Raw genomic sequence first — 21,561 nt, 5'->3', positions numbered from 1 at the left:
TTTCCCTGAAAATATTAAAAAAAAGCTTTAACATGTTGATTTTTTATTATATATTTCTTCGTTGGTACTAGACAAAAATTGGGTGGTCGGTAATGTACGATAGCTTGGTAACATTAATGCGAGATGCACATTTATGTCAAGTAGTATCGTGAATTTAATAACAACTTATTTGACCCTATTCTCAAGAGATAAAGTGGATGCTAAAGGAATAACTTATTTTGACTTCGTCAAAACAACTTATCACGCACGAAATGTAAACGGACACCTTCACCGGGTCACGGTTCATTCAACTCTGAACAAAGACGGTAGGTAGTCGCCTAAGCACGTGAACTATGCAGGTAAAAGTTATTCACGAACGCCTGTAAAATGCTGATACCTAGTGTCAGAAGTGATAACTAGGAAAGGTCGGCACTGTAACACGGTCAGCTGTACGACCTTTCCCTATAGGGAGTTTAAGGAACCGAACAGACATAAGAGTAGTATCTGAGTACATTTTATGACTGCCTAGACCAACAGTTGACAACAGGTTGTTCCGCGGAACCCTGGGGTTCCGTGGCAGGTTCACAGGGGTTCCGTGAGTCAGGACGAATGTCATATGAAGCTGGCACAATTATTATCGTCAAACAACTTTCTTTGAAGGAGTTGGCGTTCCGCCAAAAGAAAAGCCGATCATAGGTTTCACTGGCCGAAAAAAAAAATTGGAAACCGCTGGCTTAGACTAATCGAAAAAAGCGAAAATTTCAGGTACCCAGAATCCCTCTCAATACGATATTATCCTTCCCCCCCTCCTTCCATAGTTCACTCTGGAAGTGTCAGAACCTCGGAACATTACAGTAAGGGGTCAGAAATGGTTCAAGAACTATTGAAGTGGATTGTTTATGTAAAATTATAACTCTTCGGAAACATTTTTTTCCTGACTTGATGTAAGCTTTTGGACATACGCCATTGCTTAGCACATGTATGTCTGTAGAAGAAAACTACAAAAAAAAGAAACACAAATTAAGCAAAAAGTTTCTGTTGTCAGGATTTAACGCCACACAATACTCCACAGAGAAAAACAAAGAATAATGGACTAACATAACGAAAAAAAAACCACAAATTGTGGGGCAAATTTTTGCTTTATTTGTGTTTTTTGTCATTTGTGTTTTTTTTTTGTAGTTTTCTTCTACATACATACATGTGCTAAGCAATGGCGTATGTCCAAAAGCTTACATCAAGTCATGCACTCCCATTGCACAAATCTTTCAAAGATAATACTTTTTCTTCCTGTTTTGGGTAAATGAACGGCGAATATTTGCCAAACTACTGTACAGACGCCGGGTTCTGGCTGGCGGCGGGCCAGGCGGCGCTGGCGGGGCGGCTGGCGGCGGCGCCCGTCGAGCGGCGCGCGAGGAACGTGGTGCTGTTCCTGGGGGACGGCATGTCGACGGCCACGCTGGCGGCGGCGCGCGCCCTGCTGGGGCAGCGGCGAGGCCTGTCCGGCGAGGAGGCCGAGCTGTCCTTCGAGCGCTTCCCCTACTCCGGCCTGGCCAAGGTGGGGGCGGTCACAACACAAATGCCAACATCAAAACTAAACTTTTCAATATGAAGAAAAAAATTGGTTGTCTGTAAAGTCGGTTTACGGACGATAGTTTAACGTGACAACGTCATAACAAAACATTGATGAAATGATTGCATACTTTATGAATAAAATTGAATCATTTTTATTTTAATAATAAAATAATAAATACTTGAAACTATATTAGTAGGTAATCAGATTTTTAAAATGCAAGAATAATGAACCTTTATTGCCGAAATTGTTGTTGTAATAAGCAATGAAAACCACATTAACTTTTCACTTCACTTTATAAACAGTCGAGTGGAAGAGAGATAGATGCGGCGCAAGCGTACAATGAGCGCAACGGAACACAGCGTAACGGAACAATGTGCATAACGGGACACTTTTGACGTGACAACTTCTAATAAATCGATGAACGCCAGCTGCACGCACGAAAAAGTGTCCCACTACGGATGTCCCACTACGGATGTTCCTGTTTGCTCATTGTACGAATGCGTGGCATCTCTCTTCATGCTCATTGTACGCATGCGTGGCATCTCTCTTCCACTCGATTGGAACAAACATCGATTTGACTTTTCAATCATATTTTCGTCGTTTGAATTATTAGTATTATGTAATTTAACGATCGTCCACCGATTCTCAGCACAATCGGTACGGTTATTTAAAAGTAATGTTGGATATTCAAATACGTTTTGAACCAACAATGGTGTTTTACAGTTACACATAATAATTCAAATTACAACCGGGATCTTTTGCACAATGTTTTAAAAAATATTGTAACACCTTATAAATAAGTTTGGTGTATTTGGGATGCGTATTTGTTATAAAATCGAGTTATTAAAACGAAATAATATTATTCCCCTACCGTGAACAAAATGATTAAAGAGTCTATATACCATCTGAAACAATAAATTGTCATGCATGGCCTCTTGGCTGAGCAGTCGGCCTCCGTAGCGCAGTCGACGGCCCACCGGGCTACGGTGCGGGGGCTCCGGGTTCGAATCCCGGGTAAGACATGGGTGTAATTTGTATTGTCTTAATAACAACCTTCAACCAACACTACCATTCCACAATGACTCGGGGTGACTTACAACTACAACATTAAGGGGGGGAGATTGTTGGCACACTGGTGACTGTCAAAACTTGCCAGTGTGCCATCCATCTTTTTAAAAAAAAAAAAAAAAAAAGCGGTCAACGGCGTTAATTTTCCTAATCGTAAGGTTGTCGGTTCGAATCCCGGCAGGTGCGACGTTTTTTTTTTTTAACTTGTAAAAATAAATACGGCGCACGTAACATTTCAAAAGTAATAAATATATTTAAATAATGAATGCAAATAAAAGTACATTTTATAATTAAATTGTACATTTCATTTCACTCTTTTGTATCCAAACAAAATAGAGATAATTCAATAAAAATGATTCAATTTTATTCATAAAAGTATGCAGAGGTAGATTTTATCATACAAAAGATAGAAAAAAAATTCTTCCTCAAAGAATATAATATTTTTAATGCCAAAATGGTTTGGTTGCAAAAACGTATTACGGCTAAGTCTCAGGCCGAATATGATACTTCCTTTTCTTCTGGATCAATCTTTCATTAATGTTTTGTTATAACGATGTCATGTTAAACTATCGTCCGTAAACCGACTTTACAGACAACCAATGTTTTCGTTCTTGCAGCCGGCGTTCATTATTTATTAGACGTTGTTACGTCAAAAAAAACCTAATAATTCTGAATTTATAGAATGCATTAGTATAATTGCAAAACATTATACCTCGGAATAATTTTTGACAATTTTAGTTAATTTTGGTAGCAATTAAATAATAATGGCTACCATGTGCAGACGTGTGCTCGTGTTTTTTTTTTTTTTCTTTAAACTAGAGGTTATGATTTTCAACACTCGTACTTTGCGTCCGTGCAGTTTTTTTTTTTTAATTTTTGAAACAAAAGATAACGCATTTTTTACATGGAGTTTTGGTTGTTCCGTATTGGAAAATAGATAATCTAATACATATAGGTTGATTATTCTCAGCAACGAACGATCATGAAATTAAATCAAGTATGCCAACATTTACTTTCGAAAATTTAACGATTTTTAGGTGGTTAGGTTGCTGATCAATACCGCACAGTTCACTGATTTCTCAAGAAAATAAGAGCGTTAGTTGTAGCATTCAGTTGCAACTCTTTGTCTTCCTTGCTTTGTGAATCAGTTCAGGTGCTGAGTCCAAACTGACAGTTTGGCCTTCCCCAAACACGATCAATATTTTGGTTGCTGTTGCTCTGGGATGTGTCGTTACATCGTAGAATATGGAAGAACATTTGGTTGTTGCAATTTCAGTTGCATTTTTAGTTAGAAAACAAGGGGGAAAATTAGCAAAGCAACCGAAAGTTCAAACAAAGATGTCTGCCACGACACTCAGCTGATGGACTTGTAAGTCGCTGTTCCCACACACGGCAGTTCGGACTGAGGGCTCTCGAGCACACAGTCCGATTTGATGGGGAGCCATCAGCGTTCCGACCGATCAGTCAACTATCCTTGCACCTTTCCGACTGTTCAGTTCCAACTGATAAGTCTGAACTGACATTTCGGACTGATCGTGTGTGGGGACCTTAAGTCCATCCCTTCATCTCCGTGCGCTCGAGCTGGGTCACGGTCACACAGTGATATTTCACGACTTAGCTTGCGTTTCACATTTCCCATGGTTTATTAACGATTTTAATTAATCGAGAATCAAATCAAAAATCTTGTTCTTAAGGCCCTATTTGAAATATTTTTTTTTAAGTTTTCCATGTAAAAGAGTTGTGCATGGACACTATAAATTGTAGTTTTTTTTTGTTTAAGAGGCATAATTTTCAAAATATTTTACTTCAAAGTTGATAATTCAGTGCTTTTGTGTTACAATTTTTTGATCAGCTATCCATTTTTTCCCTAAAGAATTGAATTTGATGTGATCTGTAAAAAAATGCCAAACAAAATATCTTATTATGAAAGTGATAAATCAATTGCCGAATGTTTACTGTCAGTGGCGCTCGCTGGTGCTTTTAGCGCGGTGTCGCCTCTAAGCGCTAGGTTCTGACCTAGCGCGCAGTCTTCTCGTCGTGCACTAAGGTAGTTGAGCGGTTACCGTGACATTATATCACGGGAAAATGAATACAAAGATATACGTGCTTTCAAGGATCTTTGCAGGGTTTTCCATGTCTAAAAATTAGCACGAAAACACTCCTTTTAGGAATTTACACTCTTCTAAAAATACACATCAAAAACGTCATCGGGAAACAAAACCAATCATCCTCATTCAGCGAATACTTAAATGATTTTTCGTATACATACACCACTCACGGCTATCTTGAGCAGTTTTCAAATCAAGTGGTTTCTTCATGAAAATCTGCACACCGCATGTGCGTCAGGGAAGGTATCAAGCCTCAAAATCTTGCGATTTCCAATATTTTGTTCCCCCTTGCAATGAAGCTTCCGTGTTAATTTTTTTAGCTCGACACGGCATAGGACTCAACTTTTGGAAATTCCTTGAAGTAAAACACATGCAAACTGGTGTGATTGCCATGATAGTTGAAGTCACCCGCGCCAAATTGAACCTGTTAGTGAACACGTGGTGGCAACAAAATAAAGGTCTGGGAGATGTTATTTATGCAATGACATGCCAAAAAAAAAACTGCTATAAATAGTTGAAATCATAAAGAAGTTTGGCTTCTGTGTTGTAGCCGTGTCCTTGGCAAATAATTCACCGAAGTTTCGGTCGACATTGCAGTCGCCATCATCAGGGAGCAATGTCGACCTAAACGTAGGTGAATTATTCGCCGAGGACACGGCTACAACCCAGAAGCCGAGCTACTTCAGGCAATGGCCGTTGAAAGCCTGCGAACATTAGTTAAAATCATAATTGCAGCAAAAAAAATGTGAACTATCGGGGATGGCGGGGCCGGGCTCATGGGAGTGTGTGTGTTGTCATGGGCCGCAGACGTACTGCGTGGACTCGCAAGTGGCCGACTCTGCCTGCGCCGCCACGGCCTGCCTGTCGGGCGTGAAGACCAACAGAGGGGTGGTCGGGGTCTCGGCCGGCGCCAAGGCGAACGACTGCCCGTCGCTGGGCAACACCTCCCACCACGTCACTTCCATCCTGCAGTGGACACAGGTTTGAAATGATTCATACCCACACATCACGTGCGAGGTGTGACTGTGTGACTGTGTGACGAGAGTCACGCGTGCGTGCGCGCAGGCGGCGGGGCGCAGCGCGGGGCTGGCGACCAACACGCGCGTCACGCACGCCACCCCGGCGGGCGGCTACGCGCACGCGGACCGCGGCTGGGAGAGCGACGGCGACACGCCCAAGCCGTGCCGCGATATCGCCGCGCAGCTGGTGCTGGACCTGCCGGGCCGCGACCTCAAGGTGACCTCCCCTCCCCGTGTCCCGCGGCTCTCCTCTTCGGGAAGCCTTCGTTTCACACACGAGAGAGACACACCCCAAGTTCCCCGAAGTTCATGCTCGCTTTTTTATTTTTGATTCCACAGTATCTTTAATGTAGCTATCCTAACCAATTCAACCGTCCACAATGCCTTAAAGTATTTATAATGTAGCTAACCTAACCTAATTGACCATTAGTTATCATGAGTTACAATAAAGGAAAAAAAAACCGAAGATACACGATCGGGCGTTTGGTTCTATCGTCTGTGAAAAGAAGGCTTCCCCTTCTCTTCTGCGCGGTGGTCATCGCCAACCTTAACCTCCTTCAAGTCGTTAACTTTCTGAAAGAATATGTTGGCTAACTTGATTTAACTCCTGTCGTACTTTGCTGGGAATATTGTACTTTTTCCGATACGAAACAACAAAACAGTATGTTAAAGTGTTTTATCGTTTGTTTCAAAAAAATAAAAAAATAAAAAATAAAAAATACTGCATAGCCGAAAAGTGTGATTGTTGGAAATAGTAACCGCAGTTATAATTTCGAAAGAAAAAAATCACGGACATGTGCACGTGGCAGCCGTACTTATTTCATTGCTTCCAAGATGATTCAACACTGTCAAACATTATTCCAAAAAAAAATTATTATATTTTGCCACTATACTCAATACGCTACTCTGTTAATACACAATTCCATAAATACTGAACTAAGAATGTTTGTTTTTATTTATTTTTTTTTAAGTCATTATAGTTAAGAGATTTCTTTTTTCTTTATACTTTTATAATTAATTATTGATGTGGGCACTTCTCAACCATTCAGTTTTTTTTAGTGGCCATGTTCCGCCTGTTCAGTTGCGCCTCCCTGGATCTGGCCTTGGGTGTCGAGGAAGGGAAAAATAACAAGGAATCACCCCCCCCCCCCCCCTTTGTCATCCAATCGTCACTCACCGCTAGTTAGGATAAACTTAATTGCGGAGTCATGAACTTTAGCCGGGACAATTACAGTGGTCTTCTTTTTTTAAAAAGTAAAACTTCTTTGCAGCCGTTATGTTCAGTCGTCAGAGCGTTTACGTTGGTGCTTCTAGCGTGGTATCGCCTCTAGGCGCAAGGCTGCGGACTGGCGCGCAGTCTTCTCGTCGTGCATAGTTCAACCATGATAGTTGAGCGGTAGCTATAACATTAAATGGTGAAGGAACGAGACAAAAGGTTTCATGCAAAGCCCTAGAGAGCTTTCATGAATCTGTACCGGACTTTTCATGACTAAAAATTCATTCTGAAAAGACGCCTTTTTCACTCTCATAAAAATACAGTTTTTAAATAATATACGGAAATAGAAATACCAATCCGCCCTCAGAATGTTCTTAAATGATTTTTTTGTAAACAAACTCAGTTAAGATATGTCACGCATTTTTCAAATTGCGCGGTTTCTTCTGAAGCTCAACACACCGTATAGGTGGACCTTAACCAGGTGTTCGGAAGTAGCACCTATGAACACGTACTTCTTTACTCATGATGGCCACTACATGGTCGAAAATTAGCTTGAATATTGTCCTTTTTGTGATTTTACCTTATGTCCTGTCGGTTTATATGTCTGTAGGCCTACTGTTCTTATCATAAATAATTTTACTACTTACTGCTCTTATTTCTGAAATGTATTTTGATACTGAATTTCTTGCTTCGATTTGAAATTTAATTTCTCTGGCATCACAAGGCTCAAATTTCAACGTTAGTGCATTCTCATGTCATCAGATCCATTTTGAAACAATATGGATGTGTTAGTTATAGTTTAAGCATTGCATTCTTTTTTTTTTGTTCTAAATTTAGTCTCCAGATATACACTAGAAGCAATCTGCTGTTTCTAAAATGCCGGGCTAATATTTGTGATTGGGACTTTTTGTATGATATTTTTTTTATCATATGGTCTCTATAAGTTATTTTCCTTGTACAGCTGGGAAACTCAAAAAGTCAAAAGTTTGCAGCCGAGTCTTAAGTAATATATAAATTATTTGCTACATTGCTTTGTAGTCACTAGAGTGTATCAATATGTACTAATAATAAAACTATTCGATGCAAAATATCTGTACATTTATTGGATGAAGTAATGTAAAAATGATTGAAAATTGCTATTTAAATTATTCTGAAATCAAAAATATAGATTTGATCATTTTTGTCTCTGTCGGTTTGTTCAGCATCAATCGAATACTACTGCCTGAATTGTTATGAATATAAATATAAGTTTATTATAATTGTTTTGGAGTTCACTTCTGCGGTTAAAAAAATAGGGTTGATTTTTTTTTGTTAATAGATATTGTCATATTTACTTAGTTCTTAATTATTACATTGGCATCACTGTGGTAAAAGCGGTGAGGAGTAAAAATATTTGGGATTTGGTTTAAGTAATACTAAGTAAACTAATAGTCAACTAATATCTTGTATAATAAACTTGATATCTGTATTTTATTTCAATTAAAAAAATGCCTGTATCAATATCCTTAAATAATGCGAGGTATTTGTAATAAAGTGAAATTATTTAATAATTCCAAAAATATCTCTAACCGTAGTAAAAGGAAGTTTCAGTGTAAACAATGGCATAAACTTTGTTAAAATAATTTAGGTGCGAGCTTAAGAATTTTTTCAAATTTTCTATCTCGTGGGATGAACAGGAGGTAAGTGTGATTTCATCAAGGTAAAATATATCTTCGAACACTCTGAAACATGTGTTTTAAAATCGTATGGTTAATAAATACTCCAAAAGAATCATTTTTAAACAGTTATGTTATGAAATAAATATTTTATGTATCTGACAATTTATTTTTTCTATTTTTTCAATAAAAATGTTTGGAATTAATAACATTCCTTTTTTAATGGTAAAATTTTTAGCAATTCTCAGAAAATGTTCAAGCAAAGCCGCGGGTTATTAATGAGTTATAAATATGAATCATAAAAATTATTTACTTATATGTATGTCACAGGGATTCCGCAGACAGGGAGAATCTGGAAAACATGAAAAAACTCAGGGAATTGAAAGGTAACATAAAACCTAGAAAAATCACTAGGAAATATACAAAATATTAGATACCCAACTAGTTTAAAATTTTTTAATACCACTAGGTAGGTTCCTTCGTGTCTTCTAAAATCCATTTGTATTTTAATCACTTGTTCATGGGTAGTTGAAAACTCATTGCTTCTCATAGTTAGTTAAGTGTTACAGAAACAATCAACGAATCAAATAACGTGTATCGATTTAATCATTTGAAATACGATCATATGTCGATAGTCCCTCACCTGGCCACAATTAATAATGTTGCGTCTCTAAGTTTGATCCTATAGTTGATTTATGTTACGGCTAGCAACATTGATTGCATATCAGTAATAGAAAAACTGTGTTTTGTGAGTGTAAACATTTTATAGTCATCAATTTTACATATCATCTGTGGTTGGTGTGTGTTTCACTAATTCTTTGGTGGGGGGACATTGAAATCAGGTAAAACCCAGGGAAAGTGTCTTGAGTAAAATAAAGTGGGAAACCTGGTGTCCAAATACATGGGTTTGGACCTAAATGTAAATTAGCCAAATAAATTTAGCTGATGCTTTAATATTGAAATGTTAATAATTCTTCTGCTAGGTCACTTACTTAATTTGTGTTTTATTCCTTCAGGTAATTATGGGAGGTGGTCGCATGAATTTCCGCCACAAAGGCGTGAGAGACGAAGAAGGGGAGTGGGGAGCCCGTCGAGACACCAGCGACCTCATCGCCAGGTGGGAAGCGGACAAGCTCGGCAGGAACTCTACCAGTCGCTACGTGTGGAACAGGAAAGGACTTCTCAACTTAGATATGAATAACACGGAATACCTTCTAGGTAAGGCTCAGGTACAGGTTGTTTTAGAGCAGAGCTGGACATCAGCAGTATTCTTGAAGGAGGGGGGGGGGAGAATAGGAGGAAATAAGGGGTTTATCCCTACCCGAAATCCTTTAAAAATGTTTCTTTTCCCCAACAAATGTCAGGAAACTCGAAATTCGGCGAACTTTTCTGCTAGACACTGATTCGTTTGGTTCAATTAATTTAATACAGTTTCATTTGTTACTAATATTTCCATTATAAATTAAATCACCACACTGTCTCAGTTCACAAATCACTAAATATCTGCCAAGTCCACCGTTCACACTCCTCACTGAAGCTGAAGCTTAACAGTGGTTCACCCCTTACACAGCATCTGTCCACACACACATACTCAAATTACTCGGTCACACACGCATGGTTCCGTCGCTTCGCCGCTCGCCAAGTGGGGGTCTTTCGTCCTCTTCACTGGACACGCACTTTCACTCCACTTTACTCCGAACTCTTGGAACTGCCGTGGAGGCCATCGTTGTCGCTTGTATACCTGTTGGTCGTACAGACGCTCGAAGCATCCAGAAAAACTTCGTTACTCTCGCCACTCCACGCGGCGGCCTTTGTAAGCCTCCATAATTCCCAGACCGTTAAAAGATAGATGACAGCACCGAGGAAGGATGAAGCGGGGTCAGAGGGCGAAGCTGGGCCGTCCTAATCCCAAAGGTATGCGCGAGTGACGTCAGTGGCCGTGAGGGGCCTCCAGACGAGGTACCTGGCACATGTCACGGTCTTGCCTCTCACGTTTTGCAACGCTATGTTTTAGTTGGACAACAAAAAACATTATATGATGCAGGGGTAATGAACCAGCGATAAAACAAGATTTTTTCCCCCATCTCTTATTATTAACAAAATAATATAAACTATGGCTTAAACGTAACATTGTTACTATTAATCATCTTCAACCAAAGGGAATATTACTTTTATTACCCTTCTATCCGTTGATGAAACAAAACCATTTACTTTTGGCACGAAGCGTAACACAACTCGCTTTTAACTAAATTTAATGACACCCCTGTTAATACCGAAAATAAGTGCAATCAACTATAAACGCCCGTTATAACAAATCAGCAAAATGCATTAATAAGCCAAAATTGACATTAACATTACGTTTACACTGGCTATTTACAAGTTTCCCTAAAGAGTTATAATTTATTAAATTACGAATCTTGAAAAAAAAACTTGAAATAGAAATCAGAGTTGTATACTTTAACTCCAACGAGTGCGCTCATTCACTCCCAGGCAGTCGTTAAAATAACTTTTGAACTTTAAGTTACTCGCCATCGAGTGTTGTGTTTGGTAAAGGTAACGGTAATGGTAAAGGTAAAGTTTTTACTCGCCTTCTTAAGAGCGTTGCTGGTCGTCTTGTTAGACAGCCCACCATACTCGGAAGTGCACTGGGGTCACTCTTCCCAACTCGGCTCCGTCGCATGGACTCCTGGACATGCGACGACTCATCGGTTGTCGAACGCTTGACTCCAACCCTCGTTCGGTCAGCTACTCCGTGACTCGTGACCAGGAGCTCTGGCTGATGGACACCTCCCACGGGTAGCGGCTTGCTCTTAAGCTGCGGGATCTCACCGGCATCCACGAGTCGTCACTCCAGGTCCTCTCCAGCTAGGTGACTCGGCCAGTGAGTCGACTGCCCCGGCTCCTAGTTGTGTAGTGTGTGCGACCGTCGTCAGCAGCTTGGCTACCGCAACCTCCTCCATAGTTTCGTCGCATCTCGCTGAGCTCACTCGCTCAGCAACTCTTTGACATCTTCGTCGACAGCAGCGTGATCTCGTCCTTCACCTCTGGCTACTCTCTGCAGACTGTTGGGACTCAGTAACTGTGCGAGACTGTGTCCCCGCCTGGTGACATTAATTCCTTCTGGAAGATTTTTCCCTGTTCTCTGCCGTTCTCGGCTATCACCAACTTCACAGGCTCAGGGTCTGTTCCCGTCCTTCCCCGCATGCAGTTTGCTCTCCACCCCAAGCATGTGGCGCTAACCATCATTGACTTGAGGTCAGTCAGCGTAAAGGGGCGTAAAGGGGAGTAGAGGGGAAATGTCCCGTTACAAGTATGCTAATATTTTCTCATAACCCATAAGAAAAGGCCAGATTATATCATGATTAAACCAAACTAATACAAAAATGAAACAAAATTCACTTGGATTAACTAATATTTTTTTTCTATGAAAATGTAAAATTCTATTTGTGAACCCTTAGTTCCGCTTTTATTTAGAGCCGTATAGCAAATACAGACTTGTACCAAAATTTATTTACTTTCTAATGTATGTAGATTTTTATAGAAGTGTACAGAAAATCTTAAAATAAAAATTCTGTTTAAATAATGTAATTAACAGTTGAGAAAATAAAAGAAGTAAATATCGGTTATATCACCAGGAATGCAAATCGTAATTGGCCTTGCAATACTGCATAGTGATTAATCTTGTGTATACTTCTAGTATAATGATAATCTATGTTAGCACCAGAAAAAAACAAGGCCACAAATTAAATTTATATAATATTTTTCCATGCCATACCACAGCTAAATGAGTGACTCCAATAACATGAGGTCTTGTTTTAAAACATAATTTGTAACTTGTGCCAAAATTAAGTAATTTAGTATATTATTTAAATATTATATTGGTTACTTGCAAAACAATCATTAAATTGATTTAAATTAAATTTTAAAATATTCAGTACCAAATTGATCAGAATACATAACCATAAAATCTTGGCTATTGAGTCATTTTAGAAAGTTTTTTTAGCTGCTTTCAATGCTTTGTAATCATGAAGTTCACCATTACCGGCTAAAAATCAATATGACTATATTTTCATTATTTCCATGTTTACATTGGCAAAAAGTAACAATAATAATCCGAAGATTGTTCATTCTGAAGTGTATTCTACTATTAAATTTAAGATTATTAAATTTGGTCTATACGATCGTAAACCTTTTGGAATTTTTAGTAATTATACTGCTATTGTTTTTGGAGTAATATTTTTGGAAAAGAGGAAATTTTATAATAGAGAAAATGTAGGTAGTATTCGAAACCACGTAAAAAATATCGTATGGGGCCCCGCCTACCTGGGCTCACATACGGTAGAGCTTCAGGGGGAAAAAAAGGTGATTTGAAAAGTGCTCAAGATATCCGATTGGCAGTAGTATAGGAATGACGGAGCTGGCACAGGCGTCAGGCGGTGGAGCGTGGAGCCGGTCAATGACCGACCAAACTGACGTCACGGCGGCCATCTTGGATGACCTTGACCTTGACCCTTGACCTTGACCTGGAATTTGATCCTCAAAAATCGCCAAAATCCGCCAAAATTGGGCAAACATTGTCCAAAATTCCTCAAAATTCGCCAAAATTTCCATTTTTTTGAAAAAATTTCCGCCAAAAAATCTCAAAAAATTCCACAATTCCAAAATCAGGATTTCGAAAATCCTCAAAAGTCGCTTTGCCCTAGAAAAAACGAAAACTCCTAAAAGCGGCTTAAAACTCCTAAGAGCTAGCCGCTCTAAGCCGTCGAGGTCATGACCTTGAAAATTAGGATGCCATGGCAGCCATATTGGATGATGACGTCACCGTTGCAATTTTCGTTACGGCCGCCATCTTTAACTTTTTTATTTATTATTCGATTTTAATGAAATTTTTTTTAAAAATTATAAAAAAATTAAATTAATAAAATTTTAATATATATTTTTTTAAAAAATGTACTTTTTAGACACGGAGTTCGGAGTCCTCGGTTCAAACCCGACGAGGGCAAAAAAAATTAAAAATGGCGACCGATCCTTCCCCCGTGGTGGGTGCTGACAGACTGACCCCCACCACTTATGTCAAAGTATACATGTCTTCACCTAGTATGACGTCATGTCTGCCATCTTGAAATTGAGACGCCATCTTGAAAATCTTTATTTATTATCCGATGTTAATGAAAAAAATTCCAAAATTCATCAAAAAATTAACGTATTTGAATTACGATTGATTATATCGATTACCGTCCTCGGTTCGAACCCGGTGAGGGCAAAAAATAAAAAATCAGATCCTTCCACCACAGAAGCCACCTACAGATTGACCTACCTCCACCAATAACAAGGTATTTACCATCAGCTGGTATGACATCATGTCCGCCATCTTGTCTTCGTCCGCTACGGCCGCCATCTTTAACTTTTTTATTTATTATTCGATTTTAATGAAATTTTTTTTAAAAATTATAAAAAAATTAAATTAATAAAATTTTAATATATTTTTTTTTAAAAATTGTACTTTTTAGACACGGAGTTCGGAGTCCTCGGTTCGAACCCGACGAGGGCAAAAAAAATTAAAAATGGCGACCGATCCTTCCCCCGTGGTGGGTGCTGACAGACTGACCCCCACCACTTATGTCAAAGTATACATATCTTCACCTAGTATGACGTCATGTCTGCCATCTTGAAATTGAGACGCCATCTTGAAAATCTTTATTTATTATCCGATGTTAATGAAAAAAATTCCAAAATTCATCAAAAAATTAACGTATTTGAATTCCGATTGATTATATCGATTACCGTCCTCGGTTCGAACCCGGTGAGGGCAAAAAATAAAAAATCAGATCCTTCCACCACAGAAGCCACCTACAGATTGACCTACCTCCACCAATAACAAGGTATTTACCATCAGCTGGTATGACATCATGTCCGCCATCTTGTCTTCGTCCGCTGGAGTCCACCATCTTGTTTTCGTCTGCTAGAGTGTGCTGACATCATGTTAATATATTGTTCTGTTCTCCATACCTTTAACCTTGTATATTAACATTAAACTTTGACCTTGACCTTGAACTTTGACCTTGACCTTGAACTTTGACCTTGACCTTGAACTTTGACCTTGACCTTTGACCTTGACCTTGAAATTTGACCTTGACCTTGAAATTTGACCTTGACCTTGAAATTTGACCTTGACCTTGAAATTTGACTTTGTCCTTGAAATTTGACTTTGTACTTGTCGGCCATCATGGATCCGACATTTTTTGTTCATTACATGATACCAGGAGCCACCACCTGCCGGAGTACGCCATCTTGTGTGTGTACTTGTATTATAGAGGACATTCCCATCTGGATAGTTTTATTCTAACCCGCTACAGTGCAGTAATCATTTATTATGGAGGTGCTCCCCGCCATCTTGAAATTCGACCACCATCTTGAAATCATGTAATAATGTAGCTAGAAAAGCGGGAAAAAAATCCAAAATTAATTAAATAAATTTGTAATCCATATGATGATTTATTGGATCGACTAAGGTCCTTGGTTCGATCCCTGGCCGATACAAAACATCTTTAATTTAAAAAAAAATACTAAAAAAGTGTTGGTTTAAGAAAATAAAAACACCACAAGTTCTTTTTAAAAAAATGTTATTACATAAATTCAATAGGAAACGAAACGTATACACACATTACACACAGGAAACGGAACGTACACACAGTACACACAGGAAACGGAACGTACACACAGTACACACAGGAAACGAAACGTACACACAGTACACACAGGAAACGAAACGTATACACACATTACACACAGGAAACGGAACGTACACACAGTACACACAGGAAACGGAACGTACACACAGTACACACAGGAAACGGAACGTACACACAGTACACACAGGAAACGGAACGTACACACAGTACACACAGGAAACGGAACGTACACACAGTACACACAGGAAACGGAACGTACACACAGTACACACAGGAAACGGAACGTACACACAGGAAACGAAACGTATACACACAGTACACACAGGAAACGGAACGTACACACAGTACACACAGGAAACGGAACGTACACACAGTACACACAGGAAACGGAACGTACACACAGTACACACAGGAAACGAAATGTATACACACATTACACACAGGAAACGGAACGTACACACAGTACACACAGGAAACGAAACGTATACACACATTACACACAGGAAACGGAACGTACACACAGTACACACAGGAAACGAAACGTATACACGCAGTACACACAGGAAACGGAATGATCACACATACAGTAGCGGAAACACACACGCTTAGTTGGAAATCAGAATACAAGAAATAAAACATACTTTAAAACATATAATAATTTATTTATTTTTCAATAGTACACACATGAAAGTTAATCAATTTATTAGTCCATCATTTTTACAAAGTATTGTGGATCTACTGAATATCGGCTTGGTTGTATTCTCACTTTTCACGGTGTTGTTACTTCCATTAGTTTCAGTCTTCACGAAGCCATCAGCATCCTTCAATTTATGTTCTTCAACATGATCGATCGATCTAATACCATCTCGCTCAGGTCAAGGAAAAATTATTGTTGTATTCTTTAGTCTAGTGGATCCATCGATGTGATCTATGACGTAAGTAGGCTTGGCTTTACATGTTCTACCATGTCTTTTTAATCCCTCAATTCGTGTTAACAACCTGATACACCGATTACAGCTTAACATTTTGCGTAGTGGGTTTTTAACACAATCATTCTTCTCATACTTTTCAGCATTCTTTATCAAGGTAAACACCTTGCTACAGTATCTGCAGTGATGTTGTTTTGATACAGCTACATACATCGAAGGCTCCAAAAGGCTCCAATTGCTCCATCAGCTTTTTGTTTCATCAGCGCCAATGATATTTGGCTAGAATGCTACGAGTCTAAGAGACTATGAGGTCTCAAGGTTACGAGTCTAAAATGATCTAGCTGGTTATGACTTATACATGGCTGCGGCGAGTCTGCATGGCTAAAATACCGCGTGGCTACGTAAAAACATGATTATGAAGCTACAAGGATACAAGTCTACTCGGCTCCAAATAAATGCAAGACGACATGGCTACAAGAAAACTTGGATACAAAACTTCAATTCTACGAGTCTACAAGACTCCACCAACTACCTTCGAGTGTTTAAAGCTCCAACTGCTCCATCAGCATTATGTTATAAGATTACAAGGCTACTTGCTTACGTAGCTACAATTCTATGAGGTCCCAAGACATCATGACTACACGACTACGAGCCATGAGGTTACGAGACTACACGCCTACGAATCTTAAAGTTTACGAGACTGCAAGGCTACAGAGCTACGAAGCTTCTAGAACACAAGTTTATGTGACTGCGAGGATACAGGACTTCAAGTCTGCATGAGTTCTTGACTACGAAGCTACTCGTCTACAAGGCACCAATTACCGTATCTTTCTTCGACGGAATTTTCTCTTTTGCTCCAACTGCACCATCAGCTTTATGTTATAAGATTACAAGGCTACTTGCTTACGTAGCTTCAAGTCTACGAGGCTCCAATGCATCTTGACTGCGAGACTACGAGACTATACGATTGCAAATCCTCAAGGTTACGTGATCTCGAGGCTATAGGTCTATGAAGCTTACAGAACGCATGGTTACGAGACTGCCTGACTAATTGGCCGCATGGCTACGAAACTTCATGTCTCTAACTGACTAAAATAGCACCATTCAGTGGTGAGAGTTAATTTATCTCATGCAAAGGTACTTGTTGCAAGTAGTTCCGCTTTTCAACAACAGATATCGCCACATGTTGCTTACAGATAAATAAAATTTATTTCTTTTATGTAGGATGCAGGATGCTCACTAACGCCCGCAAAAGAAGTACGGCTTCGGAAGTCACCAAGGAGAAGGAAATTCGTCTTGTACGTTAGTGCTTCACAGATGTCTCATGGTATATTACTAGACTGAGTAATATTTTTTTTTTATTTCCACCTCATTAAAAAATATTTCAAGTGACGATTTAGTAGCCGAAAATCACTAATTAAATGTAACTTTGAATAAAATGACATGTCTCATTAAGAGTAAAACTCCTTCATGGAGAGATCGGTTTCTCAGAAATAACCAGAAGCACTTGGAGAAACCACAGGAATGATCGCAAGCACACGGAAAAAACCTTCATAATATTGACAAGAATAATCAGGAGCACACGGAAAAAACCTTCATAATATTGACAAGAATAATCAGGAGCACACGGAGAAAAACCATCATAATATTGACAAGAATTATCGGTAGCACACGGAGAAAAACAATCATAATATTGACAAGAATTATCGGGAGCACACGGAGAAAAACCATCATTATTTTGATAAGAATAATCAGGAGCACACGGAGAAAAACCATCATTGTCCAGTTAGGCAAGTCACGTGTTCGTCCAAAAAAACACGTTACACCTCGTAACTTCTGACCTGATTGGAATTTGGTCGTTTTCTCAATGCTGGTCGCTTCGTCTCGGTGTGGGCGAGATTTCCTTGAGTGGAGTCAGCGGAACCGTACATGGGTTTTTGAGTCATAATTTTTTTTTTCTAAACTTTCTCTTGTTTTAAAGGTCAAGTTTGTACAATTAAACTATAGTATGTATGTTTATATATTTACGTACATACATAATGTGCGCAGGCTTTCACGGCCATTGTCTGAAGTAGCTTTGCTTCTGGGTTGTAGCCCGCGTCCTTGGCGGATAATTCACCGACGTTTCGGTCGGCATTGCAGTCGCCATCATCAGGGAGCAGTTGCCCTACCTGTCGACCGAAACGTCTGTGAATTATCCGCCGAGGACGCGGGCTATAACCCAGAAGCCAAGCTGCTAAAGAGTTGTGAATGTCGAAAGAACGTCGCTTGTGAACGTCGCGGCAGCGAGGAGGCTGGTTGGCGTGACGTGGGACATGGGGCGTGGGCAGGGTCTCCACAGTTAGTACTTTCGTACTAGATCTAGTACTTTTATAACTTTTTTAGGGGTTTAGTACATATCTAGTACATTTTTCTTTAATATAATAATATTATTGTAACTCCAATATGTTTTATTATTAAGCGTAATTATTTTTAAATAAAACTATGGAATGTATGTGTGTGTGATGTGATATTTAAGTTCGAGCATTGCAATGTCATAATAACTTCCTAAATTGTTAAAAACCATAACAAATTATAATTTAGTACTTTTTTTTCTAATCTAGTACTTTTTTCTCGCCTAAGTTGGTACGAAATATTTTTTTCCTTGCGGACACTCTGGGCGTGGGGCGCGGTCTGGTGTTGCAGTTCGGCAACACGTGCTACAGCAACTCGGTGCTGCAGGCGCTCTACTTCTGCCGGCCGTTCCGCGAGCGCGTGCTGGAGTACAAGGCCAAGAACAAGCGCACCAAGGAGACGCTGCTCACCTGCCTGGCCGACCTCTTCTACAGCATCGCCACGCAGAAGAAGAAGGTCGGCTCCATCGCGCCCAAGAAGTTCATCGCGAGGCTGCGCAAGGAGAAAGGCAGGTGCCTCCGCGGTCGATCAGGGGGGGACGGGGGAGATCGTCGGTTTGGACGGGAATATTAGTTTTTGTTAATTGTTGCGGGAAAGCTTTAAAAAAAAAAATGAAGTCCTGTGTGTAATGTGTGTATACATTTCGTTTCCTGTGTGTACTGTGTGTACGTTCCGTTTCCTGTGTGTAATGTGTGTATACATTTCGTTTCCTGTGTGTACTGTGTGTACGTTCCGTTTCCTGTGTGTACTGTGTGTACGTTCCGTTTCCTGTGTGTACTGTGTGTACGTTCCGTTTCCTGTGTGTACTGTGTGTATACGTTTCGTTTCCTGTGTGTACGTTCCGTTTCCTGTGTGTACTGTGTGTACGTTCCGTTTCCTGTGTGTACTGTGTGTACGTTCCGTTTCCTGTGTGTACTGTGTGTACGTTCCGTTTCCTGTGTGTACTGTGTGTACGTTCCGTTTCCTGTGTGTACTGTGTGTACGTTCCGTTTCCTGTGTGTAATGTGTGTATACGTTTCGTTTCCTGTGTGTACTGTGTGTACGTTTCGTTTCCTGTGTGTACTGTGTGTACGTTCCGTTTCCTGTGTGTACTGTGTGTACGTTCCGTTTCCTGTGTGTAATGTGTGTATACGTTTCGTTTCCTATTGAATTTATGTAATAACATTTTTTTAAAAAGAACTTGTGGTGTTTTTATTTTCTTAAACCAACACTTTTTTAGTATTTTTTTTTAAATTAAAGATGTTTTGTATCGGCCAGGGATCGAACCAAGGACCTTAGTCGATCCAATAAATCATTATATGGATTACAAATTTATTTAATTAATTTTGGATTTTTTTCCCGCTTTTCTAGCTACATTATTACATGATTTCAAGATGGTGGTCGAATTTCAAGATGGCGGGGAGCACCTCCATAATAAATGATTACTGCACTGTAGCGGGTTAGAATAAAACTATCCAGATGGGAATGTCCTCTATAATACAAGTACACACACAAGATGGCGTACTCCGGCAGGTGGTGGCTCCTGGTATCATGTAATGAACAAAAAATGTCGGATCCATGATGGCCGACAAGTACAAAGTCAAATTTCAAGGACAAAGTCAAATTTCAAGGTCAAGGTCAAATTTCAAGGTCAAGGTCAAATTTCAAGGTCAAAGGTCAAGGTCAAAGGTCAAGGTCAAAGTTCAAGGTCAAGGTCAAAGTTCAAGGTCAAGGTCAAAGTTTAATGTTAATATACAAGGTTAAAGGTATGGAGAACAGAACAATATATTAACATGATGTCAGCACACTCTAGCAGACGAAAACAAGATGGTGGACTCCAGCGGACGAAGACAAGATGGCGGACATGATGTCATACCAGCTGATGGTAAATACCTTGTTATTGGTGGAGGTAGGTCAATCTGTAGGTGGCTTCTGTGGTGGAAGGATCTGATTTTTTATTTTTTGCCCTCACCGGGTTCGAACCGAGGACGGTAATCGATATAATCAATCGGAATTCAAATACGTTAATTTTTTGATGAATTTTGGAATTTTTTTCATTAACATCGGATAATAAATAAAGATTTTCAAGATGGCGTCTCAATTTCAAGATGGCAGACATGACGTCATACTAGGTGAAGATATGTATACTTTGACATAAGTGGTGGGGGTCAGTCTGTCAGCACCCACCACGGGGGAAGGATCGGTCGCCATTTTTAATTTTTTTTGCCCTCGTCGGGTTCGAACCGAGGACTCCGAACTCCGTGTCTAAAAAGTACAATTTTTAAAAAAAATATATATTAAAATTTTATTAATTTAATTTTTTTATAATTTTTAAAAAAAATTTCATTAAAATCGAATAATAAATAAAAAAGTTAAAGATGGCGGCCGTAGCGGACGAAGACAAGATGGCGGACATGATGTCATACCAGCTGATGGTAAATACCTTGTTATTGGTGGAGGTAGGTCAATCTGTAGGTGGCTTCTGTGGTGGAAGGATCTGATTTTTTATTTTTTGCCCTCACCGGGTTCGAACCGAGGACGGTAATCGATATAATCAATCGGAATTCAAATACGTTAATTTTTTGATGAATTTTGGAATTTTTTTCATTAACATCGGATAATAAATAAAGATTTTCAAGATGGCGTCTCAATTTCAAGATGGCAGACATGACGTCATACTAGGTGAAGATATGTATACTTTGACATAAGTGGTGGGGGTCAGTCTGTCAGCACCCACCACGGGGGAAGGATCGGTCGCCATTTTTAATTTTTTTTGCCCTCGTCGGGTTCGAACCGAGGACTCCGAACTCCGTGTCTAAAAAGTACAATTTTTAAAAAAAATATATTAAAATTTTATTAATTTAATTTTTTTATAATTTTTAAAAAAATTTCATTAAAATCGAATAATAAATAAAAAAGTTAAAGATGGCGGCCGTAGCGGACGAAGAC

At 39.4% G+C, this 21,561-nt stretch overlaps 1 protein-coding gene across 1 annotated transcript in view; it reads left to right on the top strand.

Annotated features, from left to right (window-relative positions):
* Nucleotides 1-1,279: 1,279 nt before the first annotated feature.
* The window catches only part of LOC134539036 (membrane-bound alkaline phosphatase-like), a 39,458-nt gene continuing 19,176 nt past the window's right edge, over nt 1,280-21,561 (top strand). Inside the window, exons 1-4 of the mRNA XM_063380718.1 lie at nt 1,280-1,534; nt 5,536-5,709; nt 5,794-5,964; nt 9,635-9,836. Of these exons, the coding sequence (XP_063236788.1) occupies nt 1,280-1,534; nt 5,536-5,709; nt 5,794-5,964; nt 9,635-9,836 (802 nt within the window). The remainder of the gene's footprint in view (nt 1,535-5,535; nt 5,710-5,793; nt 5,965-9,634; nt 9,837-21,561) is intronic.

The sequence above is a fragment of the Bacillus rossius genome, chromosome 14, assembly GCF_032445375.1.
Source record: "Bacillus rossius redtenbacheri isolate Brsri chromosome 14, Brsri_v3, whole genome shotgun sequence".
Lineage (NCBI taxonomy): Eukaryota > Metazoa > Arthropoda > Insecta > Phasmatodea > Bacillidae > Bacillus > Bacillus rossius.
Note: the sequence above shows the minus strand (reverse complement) of the source record. Positions and strands in the feature narration are given on the sequence as shown.